The 19,264-nt window shown below is 41.1% G+C and overlaps 5 protein-coding genes across 5 annotated transcripts; 2 read left to right on the top strand and 3 right to left on the bottom strand.

The window, feature by feature from the left end:
* Window positions 1-6,652: 6,652 nt before the first annotated feature.
* Window positions 6,653-7,675, bottom strand: MRS44_017476 (uncharacterized protein; the record flags this gene model as incomplete). Its single annotated transcript, XM_065617832.1, has 1 exon — window positions 6,653-7,675. The coding sequence occupies one exon, from the start codon at window positions 7,673-7,675 to the stop codon at window positions 6,653-6,655; it is 1,023 nt and encodes a 340-aa protein (XP_065473904.1).
* A 4,601-nt stretch (window positions 7,676-12,276) lies between these two features.
* MRS44_017477 (uncharacterized protein) lies at window positions 12,277-14,072 on the top strand (the record flags this gene model as incomplete). Its single annotated transcript, XM_065617833.1, has 3 exons — window positions 12,277-12,302; window positions 12,420-13,218; window positions 13,281-14,072. 3 exons carry the CDS (start codon window positions 12,277-12,279, stop codon window positions 14,070-14,072), a joined length of 1,617 nt encoding a protein of 538 aa, XP_065473905.1.
* Window positions 14,073-15,136: 1,064 nt separating this feature from the next.
* Window positions 15,137-16,561, bottom strand: MRS44_017478 (uncharacterized protein; the record flags this gene model as incomplete). Its single annotated transcript, XM_065617834.1, has 1 exon — window positions 15,137-16,561. One exon carries the CDS (start codon window positions 16,559-16,561, stop codon window positions 15,137-15,139), a length of 1,425 nt encoding a protein of 474 aa, XP_065473906.1.
* A 91-nt stretch (window positions 16,562-16,652) lies between these two features.
* Window positions 16,653-17,377, bottom strand: MRS44_017479 (uncharacterized protein; the record flags this gene model as incomplete). The annotated part of the gene is made up of 3 exons (XM_065617835.1): window positions 16,653-16,891; window positions 16,993-17,008; window positions 17,216-17,377. 3 exons carry the CDS (start codon window positions 17,375-17,377, stop codon window positions 16,653-16,655), a joined length of 417 nt encoding a protein of 138 aa, XP_065473907.1.
* A 709-nt stretch (window positions 17,378-18,086) lies between these two features.
* On the top strand, window positions 18,087-19,091 carry MRS44_017480 (uncharacterized protein; the record flags this gene model as incomplete). The annotated part of the gene is made up of 5 exons (XM_065617836.1): window positions 18,087-18,115; window positions 18,193-18,457; window positions 18,519-18,651; window positions 18,702-18,842; window positions 18,937-19,091. The coding sequence occupies 5 exons, from the start codon at window positions 18,087-18,089 to the stop codon at window positions 19,089-19,091; spliced, it is 723 nt and encodes a 240-aa protein (XP_065473908.1).
* Window positions 19,092-19,264: the final 173 nt, after the last annotated feature.

Here is a 19,264-nt window from a genome sequence, read left to right on the forward strand (position 1 = left end):
AAAAATAAAGGCTTAGATCTTAATAATAATAATAATATTAACCTATTAATTATTATTACTTTTACTTACCTCTATAAGAGATATTATATAGCTATAAATAATACTTAGCTAAGGGCTTAGCTTATTATTACTATTAGTACTTCTTAAAATCTTCTTAACCCTTAAGTTTATATCTTAGCTATTTTTTATTTATTATTCTTTATATTTATTTCTTAGCTAGTTTATTTATTTTTACTTAGCGAGAGGTTTTTTTCTTTATTTATAGCTTTATTATTTATTATTTCTATATAAGTAGCTTAATTTAAATTTTTTATCTTATTTTTACCTTTACTCTCTCTATATATTTTCCTAGGTATTATTTTATTTTTTATAATATCTTTTTATTACTTTATAATATTTCTTAATTATTACTTATATATTTATAAAATAATAATTTAATTCCTAGGTATTATATTTTATAAGTTATCTTTTTTATTTCATAAGGTAATATATCTTTTTATTAATAGCTTTATATAATATTACTTTTTTTATTTCTTACTTATTAGGCTTATCCTTAAGCTCTAATAAGTCTTAAGACTTATAGGCTTTTTCTTATTAATTATTTTATAATTTTAGTAATAATATATAAAAGATATTATATATATATTAATAGGCTTTAAGAAGTTTAATATTATAGGCTTATTTATTATATTTTTTAATAATCTTAACTTTAATAAATCTAGGTATTAGCTTTAAGTATTTAAATCTCTAATTCCTTATTAATATATTAATAACTTATCCCTCTTAGTATTCTTAAGGAATATACCTTATATTATAATACTTAGCTTATAACTTTAAAGCCTTTTACTAATATTTTTATACTCTTTACTTAATTTATCCTAAGATCTCTAAGCGCTCTATAATGCCTTAAATATTAGTCTTAACCTTAGTAGGTATATACTTAATGCTTCTTAGGTAATAGCTAAAAAGTGCTTATATAAGAAATACTTTAATAATTAAGTATTTATTATTATTATAAGTAAATATAATATTTAATAATTAGCTTATTTAGCGCTTAGGCTTATTTCTTAAGTATACCCTAAGATATTTTTTTAGAGTTTAATATATTTTTTTTATCTAGCTATTAATCTAGGGATAATATATAATAAATAATTAATAATAAATCTATTTTTCTTTTATAAGGTTTACTTAGAATTTACTTATAATAAGTTTATTATAATTATTAATAATACCTTTTAGTATATTAAAATAGGTTTTTATATATTTATATAATAAAGCTATAAGCTTTATAGCTCTAAGTTATTTTATAGTTAATATAAATATTATATATTTAGTTATCTTATATATAATTATTAAAATTATATTATAATACTTATTATTACTTTTTATATTATCTAATAATCTTATAATAAAGTCTAGGCTAATCTCTTAGAATAGATATAATAATAATAATAATAATTATAATTAATTATATAACTTATGCCTTAATACTTAGATACCTTAATAAGTTAAGTAGCTTTTTATATACTTATAGAGATTATCTATAATATCTAGCTAATAGAACTTCTTTTTAATTAAATCTAAGGTCTTTTAAGACCTTATATATCTTACTCTTAGGTTATTATAATATCTCTATAAGATCTCTTTATATAAGGCGCCTTATTTAGGGATTATTAATTATCCTTTAAATTATAATAACTATAAGTTATTAATTTAATAGCCTTTATAGTTTTTAGCTACTTTATATACCTTCTTTATTAGCTCTTAATATTATTAATCTTAGCTTTATAATTCTTTAATTAATATCTTAAGCCTCTATAAAGGTAAAAAGAAAAATATTATTTTATCTTTTATAAGAAGTCTTATAACTAGATATAAGATATATTACTTTAAAATAATAACCCTAGCTATAAATAAGTCCCTAGGGGCTTTATAAGAGCCCTCTCTTTTCTAAGCTATTTATAAAGTATTTATTTTAATCTTCCTTACTTTTTAGCACTAGGTTATAACTATAAATATTAAGTAATAAGTAATACTCTTAGGTATATACCTATTAAAAAAAAAGAGGTCCTTTTATTATAGCTTATATAATATAAATATATGCCTTAACTATTAATATCTTACTTTTAAGTTTAATAATCTCTTTTTAAATACTTAATATAAGCTTATATATAAGAATAAGCTTCTTAGCTAAGGTTAAAAATATATTCTTATAAGATATTTCCCCTTTTATATAATTAAGTCTTCTTAAGAGGCTATTTATTAAATTCTTTATACTTAGCTAATATTAAATATTAAAGTTAAAAGTAAATAACTTATATACCTATTTAGCTAATCTTCCCTTAAGCTTTTTTAGCGAGGTATTTATAATACTAATAAGAGCCTAATAATCTATAAAGATAAGAAACTTCTCTAATAGCCCCTAAAGGTAATAACTCTAATATTTTAGATTATTAATAATAGCGAGGAGCTCTTATTAACTTATTACCTAATATTACTTAATATCTTAGAGTTTCCTTAATTAATAAGTAATAAATCTTTATTATAAGTCTATAAGCTAGGTTAAGATATTAAATATAGCCTTAATTAATATATTTATTTTTACTTTTATTAGTCTAAATAAGTCTTAATACTAGAGAATAATTATAAAGTAAAATATAAGCTTTAAGTCTTAAAAAGCCTTATTAGTTTTTTCTTTTTACTTAAAGTTACTTATTTTTATTTTATTTTAATTACCCTTAAGTATTTCTATTAATAGCCTTATAATTACTAAGTAATAAGCTATAAACTTTTTATAAAAGTTATAAAACCCTAGGAAGACTTATATATCTCTAAAAGAGGTAAATATAAGTTATTCTTTAATAAACTTAATTCTTAAGGGCTTTATTTATATACCTTTTTATATAATAATATATCCTAGGAATTTTATACTTTATTAATAAAAGTTATATTTAAATAGCTTTTTATAAAGCTATGCCTTAATAAGTCTATAAAGTATTTTCTATAAGTACTTTATATATTTCTCTTAAGTCTAAAAGTAAACTAAGATATTATTTATATATAAGATATAATATATATCTAAGAGGTTAATAAAAGACTTATATATATATACTTAGAATATAGCTAATATATTAATTAGCCTAAAAGGCATAATTATATATTTAAAATAACTATATTTAATATAAAAAGCTATTTTCTAGTAATTAGCCTTAATAATCTTAATCTAATAATATATATCTTAGATATTAATCTTTAAGATCTATTTAGCGCTACTTAGCCTATTTAATAAATTATTAATTAAAGGAAATAAATAATAATTCTTAATAATAACCTTATTTAGGCCCTTATAATTTATATAAAGTCTTAAGCCTCTATCTTTTTTTAAAATAAAAAAGATTAATACCCTAGCTTAGCTTATAGAGTATTATATCTTATTATTAATTATATTCTTAGTAATATACTCTTATAGAGCTTAATATTATGCTTTATTTATAAGATATAGTAGATTATATAGTAGTTTTTTACCTTTTATTAGGTTAATCTTATAGATTACCTCTAAGAGGATTAATATTATTTTTATTACTTATTTATTAAAAAATCCTTTAAGTCCTTAAAGTTTAATAAAAAGCTCTCTTAAAGTTTCTTATATTTTATTTTCTTTTAAGTTTATATCTTATTAAGTTATTTCTTATAAGGTTAAGAAAGCTATAATATATAATATATATATTTTCTCTTTATTTTTAATAAGCTTTTAGGTAAAGAAATTAAGGTTTATTATAGCTATTATAATATAATATTACTTATTAGCTTTATAGTTTATAATAATACTTTCTTATTTTATTAAGTAATTAGCTATAATAATAATATAATTTTTATATCTTAATTCTAATCCTATAAGTATTTATTAAATCTTTTAAGGCCTTTTATAAGAATTAATAAAAAAGAAAATAAGCTAATAGGCATTTCCCTTATAGCTTTAATTACCTCTAAAGGACTTAAGACTAAAGGCAATATAATCTATAATAGGCTTAAGTCTTAGTTTCTTTATAAGCTTTATATTAATTATATTAATCTCTATACCTATATCTATAAGGACTAAGATCTCTTTTTTAATAAGCCCTTTAAGAATTAATATAAATACTAAGGCTATTTTACTTATTAATATTTATTAATATTACTATAGGGTTAAAAGTTTAAGTTTAATCTCTATTTTAATTAATTTTTTAAGTTATTTAACTCTTTAGCCCTAATCTAATTAATCTTTATTAATTACTTTCCCCTTAGGCCTAATAATATCTAATTTATAAAATTTATTTTATTAATATAGGTTTTAATATAATATACCTAAGATTTATGCCCTTACTTTTCATACCTCTAATATTTTATTATAAGTTTTTATTATTATTATAACTAATAGGATATTAATATAAAAAAGTTTAATTTACCTATGCTTAAATATCTTTATTTTCTAGGGTTTTAAGAGAGATACCTTAAGAAAGAATTACTTTTATTACTTCCTTTAAAGCTTTCTCTATAAGGTAAGTAATACCTCTTATATAATAGCTTAAAGCCCTCTTAAAGGTATTTCTATTTAAAGCTAGTATTCTAAGTTATAAAAAATAGCTAAAGCCTCTTTACCTCTTAGGCAATATTTCTTACCTTATTTAAGGGAAATCTCTATCTCTTAAGTTTTTTCTTAACTTAGTTTTATAAGTAATAAAAGAAATAATAAATAATTATTTTTTTTTTTTATTTTTTATTTAATATATTATAGAGTACTCTTTAATATATAAAGTATTATATTAAGGTCTCTTTTATAGCTTACTTAATAATTATAAATTAATCCCTAGCTTATTTTTCTTAAAGTTTTAAATTAATATATTATCTAAGTATAAATACTTTAAACTCTTCTTAAAATAATTCTTTACTTAATAAACTAATAATATAATTTCTTTAATAAGTTTATAATAAATAATATAATTTTATTAAAGATTATTTAATTTATTATATTAATATTATATTTATATATAGCTAATTATTAGACTTAATAGCTTATAGCTAGTTATAAATTTCTATTATAAAGGTAGCCTTATTAAAAGTCTTATAGTTATATTATAATAGCTATTTATAATCCCTCTTAAGACCTTTAATTAATTAAGCTATAAGCTAAGTAAAAATATATATATTATTAATAAATACTTTTAAAGTAGCTATTTATATTTTTTACTCTTTTTATTTCTTATATCTTTATTTTTATTTATAACTTTATTTAAATTATTTTAATAAGCTAGAGCTAATAAATAACCCTAAAGAGCTTTTTTACTTATAATATATTAAGCTACCTCTCTTATAATATATAATTAATAAGGCTAGCCCTCTAGGTTAAGGTTATTATTTCTTATTAAGGAAATAAGTAATCCCCTCTAATAATATTAATAAGCTCTTAGTCTTAACCTAGGGATTAATATAATATAATTCTTGTTATCCCTTATTCTCTTAGATTAGCTTATTAATACTTCCCGCTATAGTTTAATATTATAATATCTTAGGGTTAAGGGTAATATTTCCCCCTATATTAAGGGAGCTATTAAGGAATGCCCTTAAAGCATATAGCCTAGGGCTATAATATAATTCTCTTAATAACCTATTTATCTTAATTCCGCGCTAATTATCTATTAAGTAAGAAAAAATTAAAGAATTATAAGATAATAGGCCTTAATAGCTAAATTAAGATAAAATCATAAATAAAAGATAGGTCTCTATTATATATAAGACTTTAACTTATTAAGTCCTCTAAGAGCCCTTAGCTATAAGATACTATACTAGGGTAGAGTTATATAACCCTATACCCGAGGTTTAGCTAATTAGCCGGCCTTAACCTATTTAGGAACTATGCTCTTATAATTTTCTTATATAGTAGTTACCTTAGCTATTAATATAATTTAATTATACTTAATACCCTTAAGTATATTACTAGATATAATTATACCCCGTTTAGGATAATATAATATTCTCCTTTATTAATATAAACCTATTATAATTAGTTTATCTCTTAGGAATATATATAATTATTATAACTATTATCTTTATTAATAAAGCTATTATTATTATACGCGTTAACTGCTTCTATAGGTAGTGATAAAGGTATTAATTAGGAAGTTATTATTTAATTAAGAATGGTTTATATATGGATTTAAGTGGTAATAATTAATAATGCATCATGTGGTTCCCCTTATGTACCTCCTTGTTGACAGGGGTGGTATGGGGCGGGGTACTTGCGAGAGCTCCTCGACAATTGAAGGGATATCTAAAGAGGCGAGGCCAAGATACTAGATCTGCTGATCCTGCAACAGGTCTGTAACGCTGTTCAGACAATTCATATATCATCGTCAGACATCTTCCCTTGAGGTGGCTGCCTGTGTAACACCATCATGCATGCCACTTCTCCAACACCAGCGGGGTACGGAAAGTTACCCGTTGGCTCGCCTGGGGACTTAGCCCCACATGAGCCAACGGGTAATAAGTACTTAAGACAAGCACTACGAGCCCTCAATGATTAAAGATGACAATTCCTGGCCTACAAATCAATTCTACTACTGGTATAGAACTTCTTGTTTCTTATTTCTAATAATCTAATATAAAGTATCTAGTATTATCGAAATTCCCAGTGGGTGTCCCAAACCATCTCACCCGCTGGCTGTTGTTCCGGCCCGGCGCTGATATATAGCCCCGGCCCACATCCGGCGAGAGGCACAGCTGGAATCGTCTGGGCAAATATCATCGAATTAGGCGGCATGGGGGCGTTTTGAAACGGCTCTAAACTCCTGTCGAACATGCCATCCCTAACCTCTGGGGCCAGCGGTCCTTGCTGAAAGAGGTTCGTCCTGGTTAGCGAGATGATGCCCGCCTCAGGACTTTGAATATTGAATGAATCAGTAGTGCTGGTGCCACTAGAGCCTCCATAGTCAGGACTCAAAGAACCACCATAGCCATTAAAGGCTGAAGAACAAGCACGCAGGCCCTCCGCGGATTTCCTTGCCTCGTTGGCAATGTATTTTTGGATGAGAACGCAGTTGCAGTCGGTATGCCGTAATAGTTGCGTCTTCAGGTGGTAGATTTCGGTCGTTAGGGAGTCAAAACACGTAGATAGGTAGCGGTTCTGATCTTCCATGGCTTGTTCACGGCAAGCAAGAGCTAAAGCTTCATCACGTTTGCGGATACGACACTTGGTGGCAGCGATTCGGTTATGTTCGAGGATGCGTCGCCGGTGGGGACCCTTGGGAAGATCATCATCATCGAGTTCCCCCTGCTGGCCTGTTGTATCCGATTCTTTCGACTCTTTCTTGGGCTTTCGACCACGTTTTCTTGGCTTAGGCGACTCTGTAACTAACCCAGAGGCACTGGTTTCTGAGAGCGCCGAACTTGGTTGCGACTGTCGCCGGTTGCGGGTGCGGCGGGCCGATTCATTATCGCCCTCGACAGTCGGCAATATGTTTTGTTGGGCTCCACCGTCCCCGAGGCTCTTAGGCTCCATGGGGGGTTGAGCTGATGCACTGATGTAATGGGGCTGCTCTAAAAACCCGAGGCCCACTTCTGCCGAGACCGGGGATGTATCAATTGCCTCGTCGGAGAATGAGCTGTTGGTTAATTGATTTAGCGTCGGCTGATATGCCATGTTGTTTCGGGACACCGGAGAAGCAGTGCTCATCCGCCTGGGCGAGGGAATCATCAGGTATGGTGTGGCGGCGATTGTATCTGCGCGAGCACCAAAACCAAAGCCTGGATGGATATTATTCTGCTTGGAGGCTAGATGCTGGGGCAAGGTGTTTAATGGGCGCAGGGCTGAAAGATGATTCGACAGAAGAGAAGGTATGGCCAGGCTTCCGATGGACTCGGGTTGATGACCCTGAACATGGATGAGAAACGATTGGTGGTGGAATCTTTCAACAAAGAGAACCAAGAATGGAAGCAGAGCATTAGAGGACCGAGGGACACCGGAGGATCAAATATGGCAGCTCTCACAAGCTACCAATTGCTCGCCGGAATGCTGTACTAAGCGGAGTTCCCGAAGGCTTTGCCTATACCCTAGAAAGCGGGCACAGGGCCAAGAGAGGCTGGGCTTGGGAAGATTAGGCCGTGAGGGGAAAATTAAACCTTCCTCTAGGAGTAGGATGCTTAAATGCCCCATCTCCCACAGTGAGGGGGTTCAGTAAACCCTTCGACACGCTCCCCGAGACCCCCTAAAGTAGGCGCTAACTGTTAGAGGCACAACACTGGGGCGAGGTACGGCTTGGAGGTCCTGGCGCACTGAGGAGATGAGGTTTTGATTGGCCAATCTGCCGGGAAGGTTTTCCGGGTTGTCTCATGTTTGTTTGAGACCTCGGCGAAATTGCAGGACTCCGGCTTACAAGAGAGCTGGATCGCAGAAAAGAGCAGCTTCAAGTTGTAGTGGCAGAAAGGCTCCCTAACGGGGTTGCGAAGGTGGGAACGGGTTTCTGGGGCGTGCACTTGGACCCGCAATGAAAATATGGAACGGTGAATGTTGAGAACTTGAGATTTCCTCTGAACCGGGGTTTCAAGACTCGAGGTTGGACGGGGGGACGACTGGGAGGGCATCATACTGGCATGTGAACATGGACGAAGAGCAGCGCGACGTATTGGTCGTCCGTCTAACGAACAGCTTTCGAGAAAGAAGGTGACCAGGCTACAGACCTGGGTGCGGGTCGGTCGAAGACTCCGCGCACCGCGTCATGGATCTGGGGATCTGCCGGGAAGGAGTCTAACCGTTGGGATTGGTCCCGAAATCGACTAAGACAGTACCGCGGTATTGCGAAGTTGATATTAAGGTTCAGCCGGTTCCCTGGCGGGTGGCTGTTTCGCCTCCCAGAGTCACAATAAGCATTCTGGATCACGAGCGCAACTGTCTAGTGAGACGCTGCGGGCGGGCTACTACAGGACAAAACGTGGGTTATCAATGACTTGGGTTGGGAATGGCTGTGACCATGCAAGATAGGTAGTACGTGGGCCCGTGGATGCCGGCGGGATTTCGCGGTGCTTCAAGGCCGCTAGACATGCTAGGATCTACCCATTGGAGTGTGTAGCTCTACTTTCGGCCGCTTATCTACATACCCCACTCCACCTTGTTGACTCCCTTCTGCACGGCTCCGCAGATTCACTTATGTATGGAGGCTGCGGAGCCGCTCGGGACCCGATAATCTCGCTGGGCCCACTCTGCACGCGATCAGAAGCCACTAATTATCATCCTTCTCCACAAACAGCCAAGAGAACAATAAGAGAGCAAAAAGTATACCAAGGACAATACTCCTACGACCCCTCCTCGTCATCCGCTACGAACCAGCAGTCAAAGATAATAAGGCTATCAAGAGTAGGAAAATAGCAGACTTAGATCACAACTCGACGCCGATTCAACCGCCAATAAATAACGCAGGTTATTCATATGATCCGGAGATCTCCGCGCTAACCTCTACATCCACCCGCAATAGAACAACAGGGGTCCGCTTTATTAATCAACTCCATAGGATAGAGCACTAGGTGGCCCGATTTAGACCTTAATTAACCTACCCATGGCCTCCAAAAGTGCCTACGCCAGGCGGTTAGACCACCACTTTGCCGTGATAACGGTGCTGCTTCTGCCGGGAACGTGGAGGGCTGCGGGGGATTACAAGGTTTTTCTGGTGTGTCTCGTTTGCGATAACGGAGGTGAGCATTTGTTCGACTTCAGTCGTGTTGGTGCTCCTATGACGTCTTCAATATTTCGCTAGACTTGGAATTAATCACTACGTATATCTTCCCGTCCCCAATGGGATTGCCTGCCAAGATTTGCGGCTCAATTCGGACGCTTGGCCATTGCGAGTGCCCGCTGTGTTCCGCCGAAGGTCGACCCTTGTTCCAGACCAAGGGAAGACTGTCGTGTGGGGCCCCGACTCGCGACAAGAGGCCCGATGTGGAGCCTAGAAGGGCCGTCCACCATTGCAGTCAGTCACGACAAGGGGGGACGGATTTACGTTCCTTCCTCCTTAGTTGGAAAGCAAGCTACTATTTCGATCCTCTTTTCCAAAGACTGTGTAATATGTGCGTATAGAGCAGTTCAGCGGCGCGCAGTGAGCTCGTAAAATGCCTCGGTGTCGCGCCGCCTCTATGGCCATGGACGCCAACAGCAAAGATTCGATAGTCGACTACTTCTGCGTCACGCTCACTGAAGCGGATTCTATATTTAGCCCGGATCGCCAAATTTAGACACCTCACGTACGTTAGATTGGCGAGCCGTAAGGGATTAATTGGATGTGTCGCTGTGAGAGAGTTTCAAGGCTATTGACGCTGGAGCTTATGTATCGGCCAGAGCAGGGAGCCGATAATCGAAGCATTTGAGATGCCGCGAACCGTCTGACGACAAGAGACATTCATGAACTCTTGTAGTTAACTTAAAGTTGCCATAAACCAAGGCTCCAGATATTTATCCGCCACCAGGACATCAAGACAAACCCATCACCCATTCTCGTTAGTATACCTGCAAGAATTCTAAAGAGAGTTGATAACCCCTCCAGCTAGGCCTAGAACGCTGCCGGAAAGTTCCATCATCACCTGCGTCAGGGATCGAACGTTGGAAGCAAACGACGCCAATGTAAACGCTACAATATGCTTCAAGCCTCCGGTTATATTTGCACCCCTGACCTCGCTAAATAAGTCGGTGTATGTACAACCTCGGGTTCCGACCCAGAAACCAAACTATCAGCCGCTTTTACAGTAGCTGACAATCTGACCATGTAGACCGTCCCTGATGTGTCCGCGTCCGGACAACGCCGCGAGATCTAGACACTGATGGCCCTGCTAGTTCTGTCCGCCTGGAACAGATATTGGCCATCCCCAGCCCCTCCAACGAAATGTGGCAAGCTGCCAAACATAGGGCGACGGTGACAAGCGTTACCGGGGTGGTGCCCTTAACGAGGACTGCTACTGACTCTGCGGCGCCAAAGTGTGTGGCCGCCGAAGGGCCATTGATGACCTAGCTCGAGTGGTCTAGATTCGAGAGACTTTTACTTTTGAAGAGGATCAGCTGACTACTACAACTACTGCTACTACTACTACTACTGTACAAATTACTCTGTCGTGGTGCTCTATGTCGTTAGTGATGTGTTATTGGCGGCGAGCTTCGACAGGTGGTTGCCGGGCACCGTATCGTAAAAAATCATAGCACACATGGCCGTGGGATCTCAAACCCACCCTCTTGGCCTCGTAATTTCTCAATCAAGAAGTGATTTTAAGTAGAGTAAAAAACTCTATTATAGAGAATAGAGCTCTAGCTGTCTATGGATACTATTCTTTAATATGTTCGAGCTGCTCTTTCACGTAGCTTCCCTGCTGTGAAATGACCATTATCCCAGAGTGTGCCATGTTTTATTACGATATGGTGCCAGGTTATGGGCGTGTCGTGCAAGCTTTTCACGGCATCCCATAACCTTAATTTGGCGCACGCCACGACGCAACGGGCGCAGCACTGCAGCTACTGGCACCAGACGCCACGAGAAGGTCAGCCTCTTCCGTCCTACTGGTCTCTTAAGAAGCATCTAGTGTGCTCACTGGAGGGTGTTAGCATGTGAGCGGAGCTAGCCGTTGGGCTCTTCCTGCTTCAGCGTATCTTCTGCAAAGTCAGCGGAAGTTCCCAGCTCGACCTCCATCGTTGATGTCCGGGCTAATATCGACCTAACTTGCCCCTTGAAGTCTCGATATCTGGCTATTTAATTCATGACAGTCTTTTTCTCTCGTTAATATCGATCCTCGCAGCCGGGCTTTGAATCCTTTCTTCCGCTTTTATCCTGCCGTTGTCGCTACCGGATCAGTCCCCGACCCCCTTACGCTACGGGTCTTACCTGTCCTCAATTGGGAGGTTTCGTCCATTCACCTGGAGCAAACCGCCCGTGGTTGTGCGCTCCCTTCGCATCCCTATCTTTCCTTTACTGACCGCTGGTTGCTAGATCCAGAGTACCCAACATGAAGCAAAAACGGGCCTGTGATGCCTGCCATAAAAGAAAGGTACGCACTCCACCTTGGACCCAACAACCAATTGGCGCCGCCAAACACCCCACCCCAAACCGGCGGCCCACCATCTTACCCCTTCTTCCCACTGCCTCCTTTTACCCTGAAGACAGAAACGTGGGGACGATACCGTGATTAAAGCCATTAATCTCATTGCATGGTGGGAACAGATTCATTGTGACGCTCCTACTGTAGACGGGCAATGCAACTGGTGCGACCATCATGGCCTGGCATGCACCTTCAATCGGGTAAGATCGAGGAGGAAGCCCAAGAACAAGTAAGTCAAAACCTCTGACCAAGTGAGACTATCTTAGTGTAAACACGGACTATATTCTCTAACACTCCTTTTTCCGTCTCCGCCCTAGGCCAAGCCTCGGGTCCGAAAAAGAGTTGGCTGAGCGCCTTGAGCGCATCGAGAACACCTTGGCAAGGGCCATCGCCCTCAGCAAGAGCATAGACCCCTCCTCGCCTCCGGCTTCTGGTGCGGCAATGCCATCCCCATCGACGATAGCCCAGGCGCCGGATGAATGCTCCGCGAGCCTTGGGGAACAGTTTGCCGCTTACGAATCAAACCATCCTTGGCATATTGCATCCCCTAGCGCGCTGAGCACTAGCAACATCCCAAATGGACAGATTCACCTTGCAGGATGTCACCTGGGCCACATCACCTGCCACGATGGGGTGCCACTGTTCTCCGAGGAAGGCCAGGCGTGGATTTTCTCCCGAACTGGCGAGGCAACAGCATTTCAGAAACTGAAAGCCTTGAACAAGCGTCAGCAAGTCCAACCACCCGCCTTGTCACTCTCGCACCTCCACGGTTCTCTCGAGCAGCTTTATGAGTTACCAGACAGGAGCATCGTCGAACAGGGGATATATTGGTTCCAAAATTCTGCGTTCAGACTGGTGTTTCCTGCAATCGACACTGTTCTCTTCCAGGACATCGTCAGGATGGCCTATGAGCCCTGGGAGGGACCGCTGTCGCTAGAACGCATTAGCGCTAAAGGCTGTGTGTTGGCCTTTCTCTCTATTATGTGCGTTTTCAATGGGGACTCGACATGGCGCCCCATTGTGGATAGCGATGCATGTGCTATCAAAGCGCACTATTTACTATCCGATATGGTCGAGGACGCTAGTATAGTGACCCTCCAGACCGTCTTCATGCTGGTAGGTGTCGGATCCCCGTCAAGCATAGGTCGACAAGCTGATAACTCATTCTGCAATAACAGTACATGCATCAAATATTTTCCGGCCGCTTACACTCCGCCGCTCTGCTACATGCGGTTGCCTGCCGCATCATCTTCATGCTTGGTGGACATACGCAGACGAATATCAAGCCCTACGGAGCAGAAGTCACTCGCAAGGAGCGAGAGATCCGCCATCTCCGCATGATCTTTTGGCTCTGTTACATCTTCGATAAGGACATCGCGTTACGGACTGGCCAACCCCCCATCATGTGCCAAGAACACTGTGACCTCACGCTGCCGAACGGATACCTGGAAAATTGCTTTTGTCTTCCAGCCTTGAGCAACGGCATAGTCTCTCCTTCGTTTGCGGACGAGAGCCTGTTTCCATATCTTCCTGGAGACTTACGTCTTGCTCAATTAAAGGAAAAGACTTTTCGACTACTCTACTCGGTTCAGGCTCTCGGGAAGTCTGACGCTGAACTACTCCGTGATATCCGGGAGCTGGACAATGAGATTGAGACCTGGCGGTTATCGATTCCACTTAAATTTCGCCCTGCGCTCTCAATTTCTCAACATCCGCGTTTAGCACCAGAAACGAACTTACCACAGAGCATGCAACACATCGCTTTGCGCCTGGAGTACCATCATCTCATGGCCACGATTCACCGAGCAAGTGGTAGATGCTACCCTATCAGTCCAGACGTGAGCTTTTATGAAGGAGAAAGAAGCGGCGCTATTGACTCAAGCCTAGCGCTGGCCTTGGAGGCGAGTCGATCGACTTTGTATTATCTTCAAGCAGCCATTGATGGACTTGCAGGCGAAGCCTTTTGGTAAGTGAAACGCACCCCTCCTTCTGCTCCCTCCCCCGTCCTTCATTTCTCTTCTTTAAGCCGAACAGGACAAGACAGTTAAGTCCACCGAATGATCGACGAGAACATTCTAACAGTCAATCGTCAGGATCATCGTCTTCTATCCCACTGCCGCAATAATGGCATTATTCTTCAACGTTCTACTGAACCCGCTTGATACGCAAGCGAAACTCGACCTGGAGCTTCTTAGCTCCGCGGCGGATCTCATTAGAAGCATGCCGATACGGAGGCTAACAGAATACGAAATTGAACACCTCAAGATGGTGGATGATTTTATAGCAGAGTTGATACGACTGGGTAATTGCGCGATTTTCAAAGCAAAAGGGAAAACGGAACGAGAGAGTGAGGCGCGAGTACCGTGTGGACATGAAATTGGGGCATGAAAGAATCAGCGCATAGATTAAACCTTTTCCCCCCTAATTTGTGAAAGACTAGCTTACAGTGCAATTCTATGTTTTTGTTTAGATCTACTGGGTTTGGGTACGTGATGCACAGTATGTCCATTTTTGCTAATGAAACGATATAATCGCGACTCATACATCTTTCTTCATGGATCATTCTCTTTGACTACCCCATATCACCAATTTTGGGTAACCGAGTCCTCAACCGGGATAAATGAGAAGCTTGAGAAACAGGCTACTTAGGGGCTGCAGTAAGGTCACATCCGAACCTATGATCTAGTACACGGTTGAGCACCAGACACATTCAACTAGTCGATATGGGTTAGCTTTTGACCGCGCAACAAGCCTCACCTCTCGGAGGAACTGGTGCTGCCCCGAGCCTTATTCATCACAAATCGGCCCGGGTGTTACTCTACCGCTTGGCACCTCTAAAGTAGGCTGAGCAGACGCCTAGTATTATCTAACGTGCAAAATAATGCCTGTTTACACATCCGGTCCTCGGAGTAACTTGGTGTTTTATGTTTCATCATATGTTGGTGGAGCAAGCTTCGGTCCTCCAGCCCACTGCCTTGAACAACATTTGACATGGTGTACGCGATAGAACGACACAATACCCTTGATAGGAAACTTAAAAGGCTGCTTGCTGATTATTGAAATCCCAGCTTTGTTCCATGAAAGTTCGACCTGTCTCTTCTGTAGCGAAAAGGCTCAAAAACCCGTGCTCAGGATCGAGAAACTTCAGCCAACCGCGATGCAACGGGGCTTGAAAGTATTTTAGCACGGCCGCCGCGTCTGTCAGCCCGACAGCATCGTGTGAAACGACAGAAAACTTGTCGAAAGTTACTGCATTTTGTTTGGTCAGGTATAATGCTACCATGCTAGGGCTGTGAGTCTGCTTACTGATGAGAAGTCTTGGCAGATACCAGAAGGTTGCAAACTGCTCCAAGAAGAGTCGAAGAATGTTTTCTTGCGTTTTTACTCCAGCTGAGCGGTCCGGCCAGGAACTGCTCATGATTTTATAGTGGAGATGAAGGATTACCAGTGCTGTGTAGATAATGAAGCACACGGCTGGGTCGACGCTCGGCGAGTGCTGGTTGTCCCACTGCTTGACGACTGCAACTATGTCCTGGCAGTACTCCAGGGTCTTATACCACACACCTCGTCGTTTCTCTTCTGATTTTTGCAAGTGCAGAGGCAGGCAGATGAGGAGACGAGAGACATGCAAGTGAAGGACACAAATCAATCGAGCGTGGTATGCACGATGAGACTCTTCGTGCAAAGCATCGCGCGCAATATTAAGATATCGGAGTGGCAACGCCAACCGTATCTCTGTGAGATGATATTCCAGCGCTGTTAGACGGTCCTGCAGGGGGTGGGAGGGGTTCTGCCACCATAGACGGTAGAGCGTGGCGGCTTCCCTGAGAATGGCGGTCGTTACGATGTGGAGGTTGAAGTTGACATTATGGCCATGAGATGTGATGGCCTCAACCGTCTGCCAGAACATCTCTGGTTGACCAGGCAGGAATATTTGGGCCTTACGGCCTCTTTCTCGAGCTGGATCGGTGATGAGAGACGTCCTAATGCTTTCGATATGAACGACGAATGGACTCGCTGCTGTGATGTTGGAATATGAGTCAAGGCAGAAGATGCACCACCAGACGTATCTCCACTCATCTTTGTCATCATCATCATCATTATTGTCGTCACAGAGGTCGTGGTTGTCAAGCTGGTGAAGTCCGCAGGAGTAAGCTTTGCGTGTGAGATGGCCAATTCTCAACCACGCGCTCTCCCCTGGGTGTTCATGAAACTCGTAATAGGCGAGCAGGCAAGCCTGCCTGAAATCATCGAGAGACCACCGCGCTGCTGATGTTTCCGAATCTAGGCCGTTCCTTTCTCGAAGATGCCTTAAACGCTCTTCGAGGCGTGGGTCGCTACAGAGTTCGCGTCGGCCAAGTATCTTGACAGTCAGCGCAAAGATGACAAGAAGAAGGTCTCCGGTCACAGCCCCCGATTCGAATTGCCGGAAAAATTTGTCTCTGCGGAAGAGAGGCATGGATGAATGGATATGATCGAAGAAGTTATTTAGACTGGCGGGTCATTCGTCCCTGTTAGACAAAAAGTGTTTTGACCAAGGGGGAGGGGGTTTACAGTTCGCGCTCGCGCTCAAAGGTCAAGGAAGACTCAACGGCATTTGGCTGATCTTGTACCGGAGTCGGCCAAGAACCTAACGCCTGCCAAAAGTCGTATGTTGGTTCCGCAAGGACGTGTTGGGCGTCGAGACACGCACTGTCAAGCTCCGGGAGGGACACCTGATCAGCTTGCAGAGTCCGTAGAAGGGCTTCCTCAGCGGTATCTGGTACGGGTAACTGAGGGGATCGTGCCGCTATAACTTAGAGAGTAGATAATGTTAGCCAGAGAAGAGGAAGAAGGTGCCCCGGCTCTCTTGAATAACATCTTACCGGCGCGTTTGCGGAATCCCCTTACTGGGCCGGGTCTCTTCCTGAATGTGGAGTATACACAGATTCGCCCACTCTCCAGGCAGCGGGAACACGTGGGCCGCCTCATGTCGCCTACATAGCTTTAGAGGAGTTCAGAAACCATGGGGTTAAACATGGTACAACACTTGACTTTTTTTCTTGGTACAGTCAGCAAGCTGTGACAATAATTTGAGACTCGAGGGAACAGACGAGATGCATAGGTCGCACACGCGAGTCCTCAGAGGCCCATCCGGCGCAGATCGGCCGTCTGGGGAGGGAAGGGTACTGCCCCACGACATTGGCGTGGGCAAGTTGAGATCGATCGCGTCGCCTATCGATCTCTCTGCAGCATCGATAGAGCCAGGAAAATCGAGCTCAAGAGCATAGTCCATGGTTCGGGAGATATTGCTGTTGGATGATTCGTCGCACACACAGGCAGTAGTCTGTGACTAGGTATCAGGCGGACGTACGAATTGATTACTTGTCTTTCTCCAAGGAAGCAAAGGGCGTCTCGTCAACTTATTGCAGGGTTGCGGGACCAATGGCGGAGATGGAAGATAGTAAAGCCGCGATTGGACTCGGCTAAAAACCCACGTTTACTAACTAGTGGCGGAGAGGCTCAAGCCACTTAACCAAACCAATGCTTTTGGTGGCCGAGCCCACCACTACGGGGATCGGGCATCTCCGGCGCCCACACAGTTAAAAGGCGGGGCCTTGTAGATCGTCGATCTCCATAACTTATGGTAAAGTTTTCTTGGAGTTCCACCGAGGAGTATCTCTTAGCCACGGTGGCTTGGCCAGCCCTTTCCCTCTAAGCAACCGAGTTTTCTCTGTCTTCTTGCCGAGACGCCGCTGACACATATCTATACCCTCGCCACGAAGTTTTTTGTGCAGTAGTCTGCATCCAGAACCCTGTACCCGTCGTGCTTCTCTACAGCGCTCTCGTTATCAGCAATGGCACCGTTTCACTCCTTCATTCGTTTTGAGTCCGCCGTTGACGGTCAGACATACTTTGCTGACGTGGGCATCGGTGGCATCGAGAGCGCTAGTCCTGGGCTACAGCTTGAGGGCTATGTCTCCATCGAAGATTAATCGCCAGGAATGGTGGCGAACCCGTCACGGTCGGAAAGGTAGGCGCACAGCTAGGTTACAGCGCTGAGCCGGGACCAGTTACAGATTGGATAGGGCTCTGACCAGAATTCTGCAGATCCTTGCGCCGGTTCCCCAAACCGGACCGGAATACCGCTCTACTGCATTGGCTTGAACTACAAGTCGCTCGCAGAGGAAGCCAAGGTCGGCCGGTTGACCCCACGCTCCGATTCTCGATCCAGGAGGCGGAGACTGATAGTGTGCTCCAGCGTCCGGTTACGGAACACCCTTCATTGTGGACCAAGCCGGCTGCATCTCTGGCCAACCCAGACGAGGATATAGTGATGAGTAAATTCTGCGCAGCGAGCTTGCCAGACTACGAGGTGCGTCCATCACTGCATTGACAGCTCCAGCGTCTCTTTAGAAGACATTCACCTTTTCTAGGGAGAACTTGTATTTGTGACTTCTCGAGACTGTCGGGACGTTGGCCCAGATGAAGCAGAGTCCTACATCCTCGGCTACCCCATCGGCAATGATATCTCCTGTCGCTTGTTTCAACTCCCGGAAAATGCTGGAGGTCAATTCTTCTTCGCCAAGGCATTTGACAAGTTTGCCCTATTGGGCCAGCGCTTACACATCCTGATATCTTCAAACAGGGTGAAGGTCTCGGAATCGTCACGCGATTGAATGGCCAGGTTGTGCAGGAGGCAAAGTTCGCTGAAGATCTCGTGTGGAAGCCGGCTGAGCTATTGAGTTGGATGAGCCGAAGTATGTTTGCAGATGAATGCCCTCTTCCCCATAAGTTCGGGAGCCCTTGAGCCCTTTGCACCAGAACTCAACCGATGAACGCTCAAAATCGCAGGTACGACAATACCCGCAGGAACTGCCGTGATGACTGGTACCCCGGCCGGAGTGGCCATTTTCAAACAGCCTCGCCGCCTCTTAAGCGATGGCGACATCGTTGAAGTGGAGGTCCCGACCCTGGGAACTTTGAGAAATAAGATAATCTTTGAATGATGGGCGATAGGGCTGCTGCCTTGATTCCATCGGTATGATGAAAGGTGGAAGTTTGAAATTGGGGTTGATACGGCCGGAAACAAGTTCGCCAATCCGTGGAACCGGGGCTGAGGTAGTTTCAACTCTGGACGCTTCCTTACAACCCAGGCCTTAATCGGATTCTCTTTCATCCC

This window comes from Fusarium solani (genome assembly GCF_023522795.1).
Source record: "Fusarium solani strain SB1 chromosome Unknown bctg00000013, whole genome shotgun sequence".
Lineage (NCBI taxonomy): Eukaryota > Fungi > Ascomycota > Sordariomycetes > Hypocreales > Nectriaceae > Fusarium > Fusarium solani.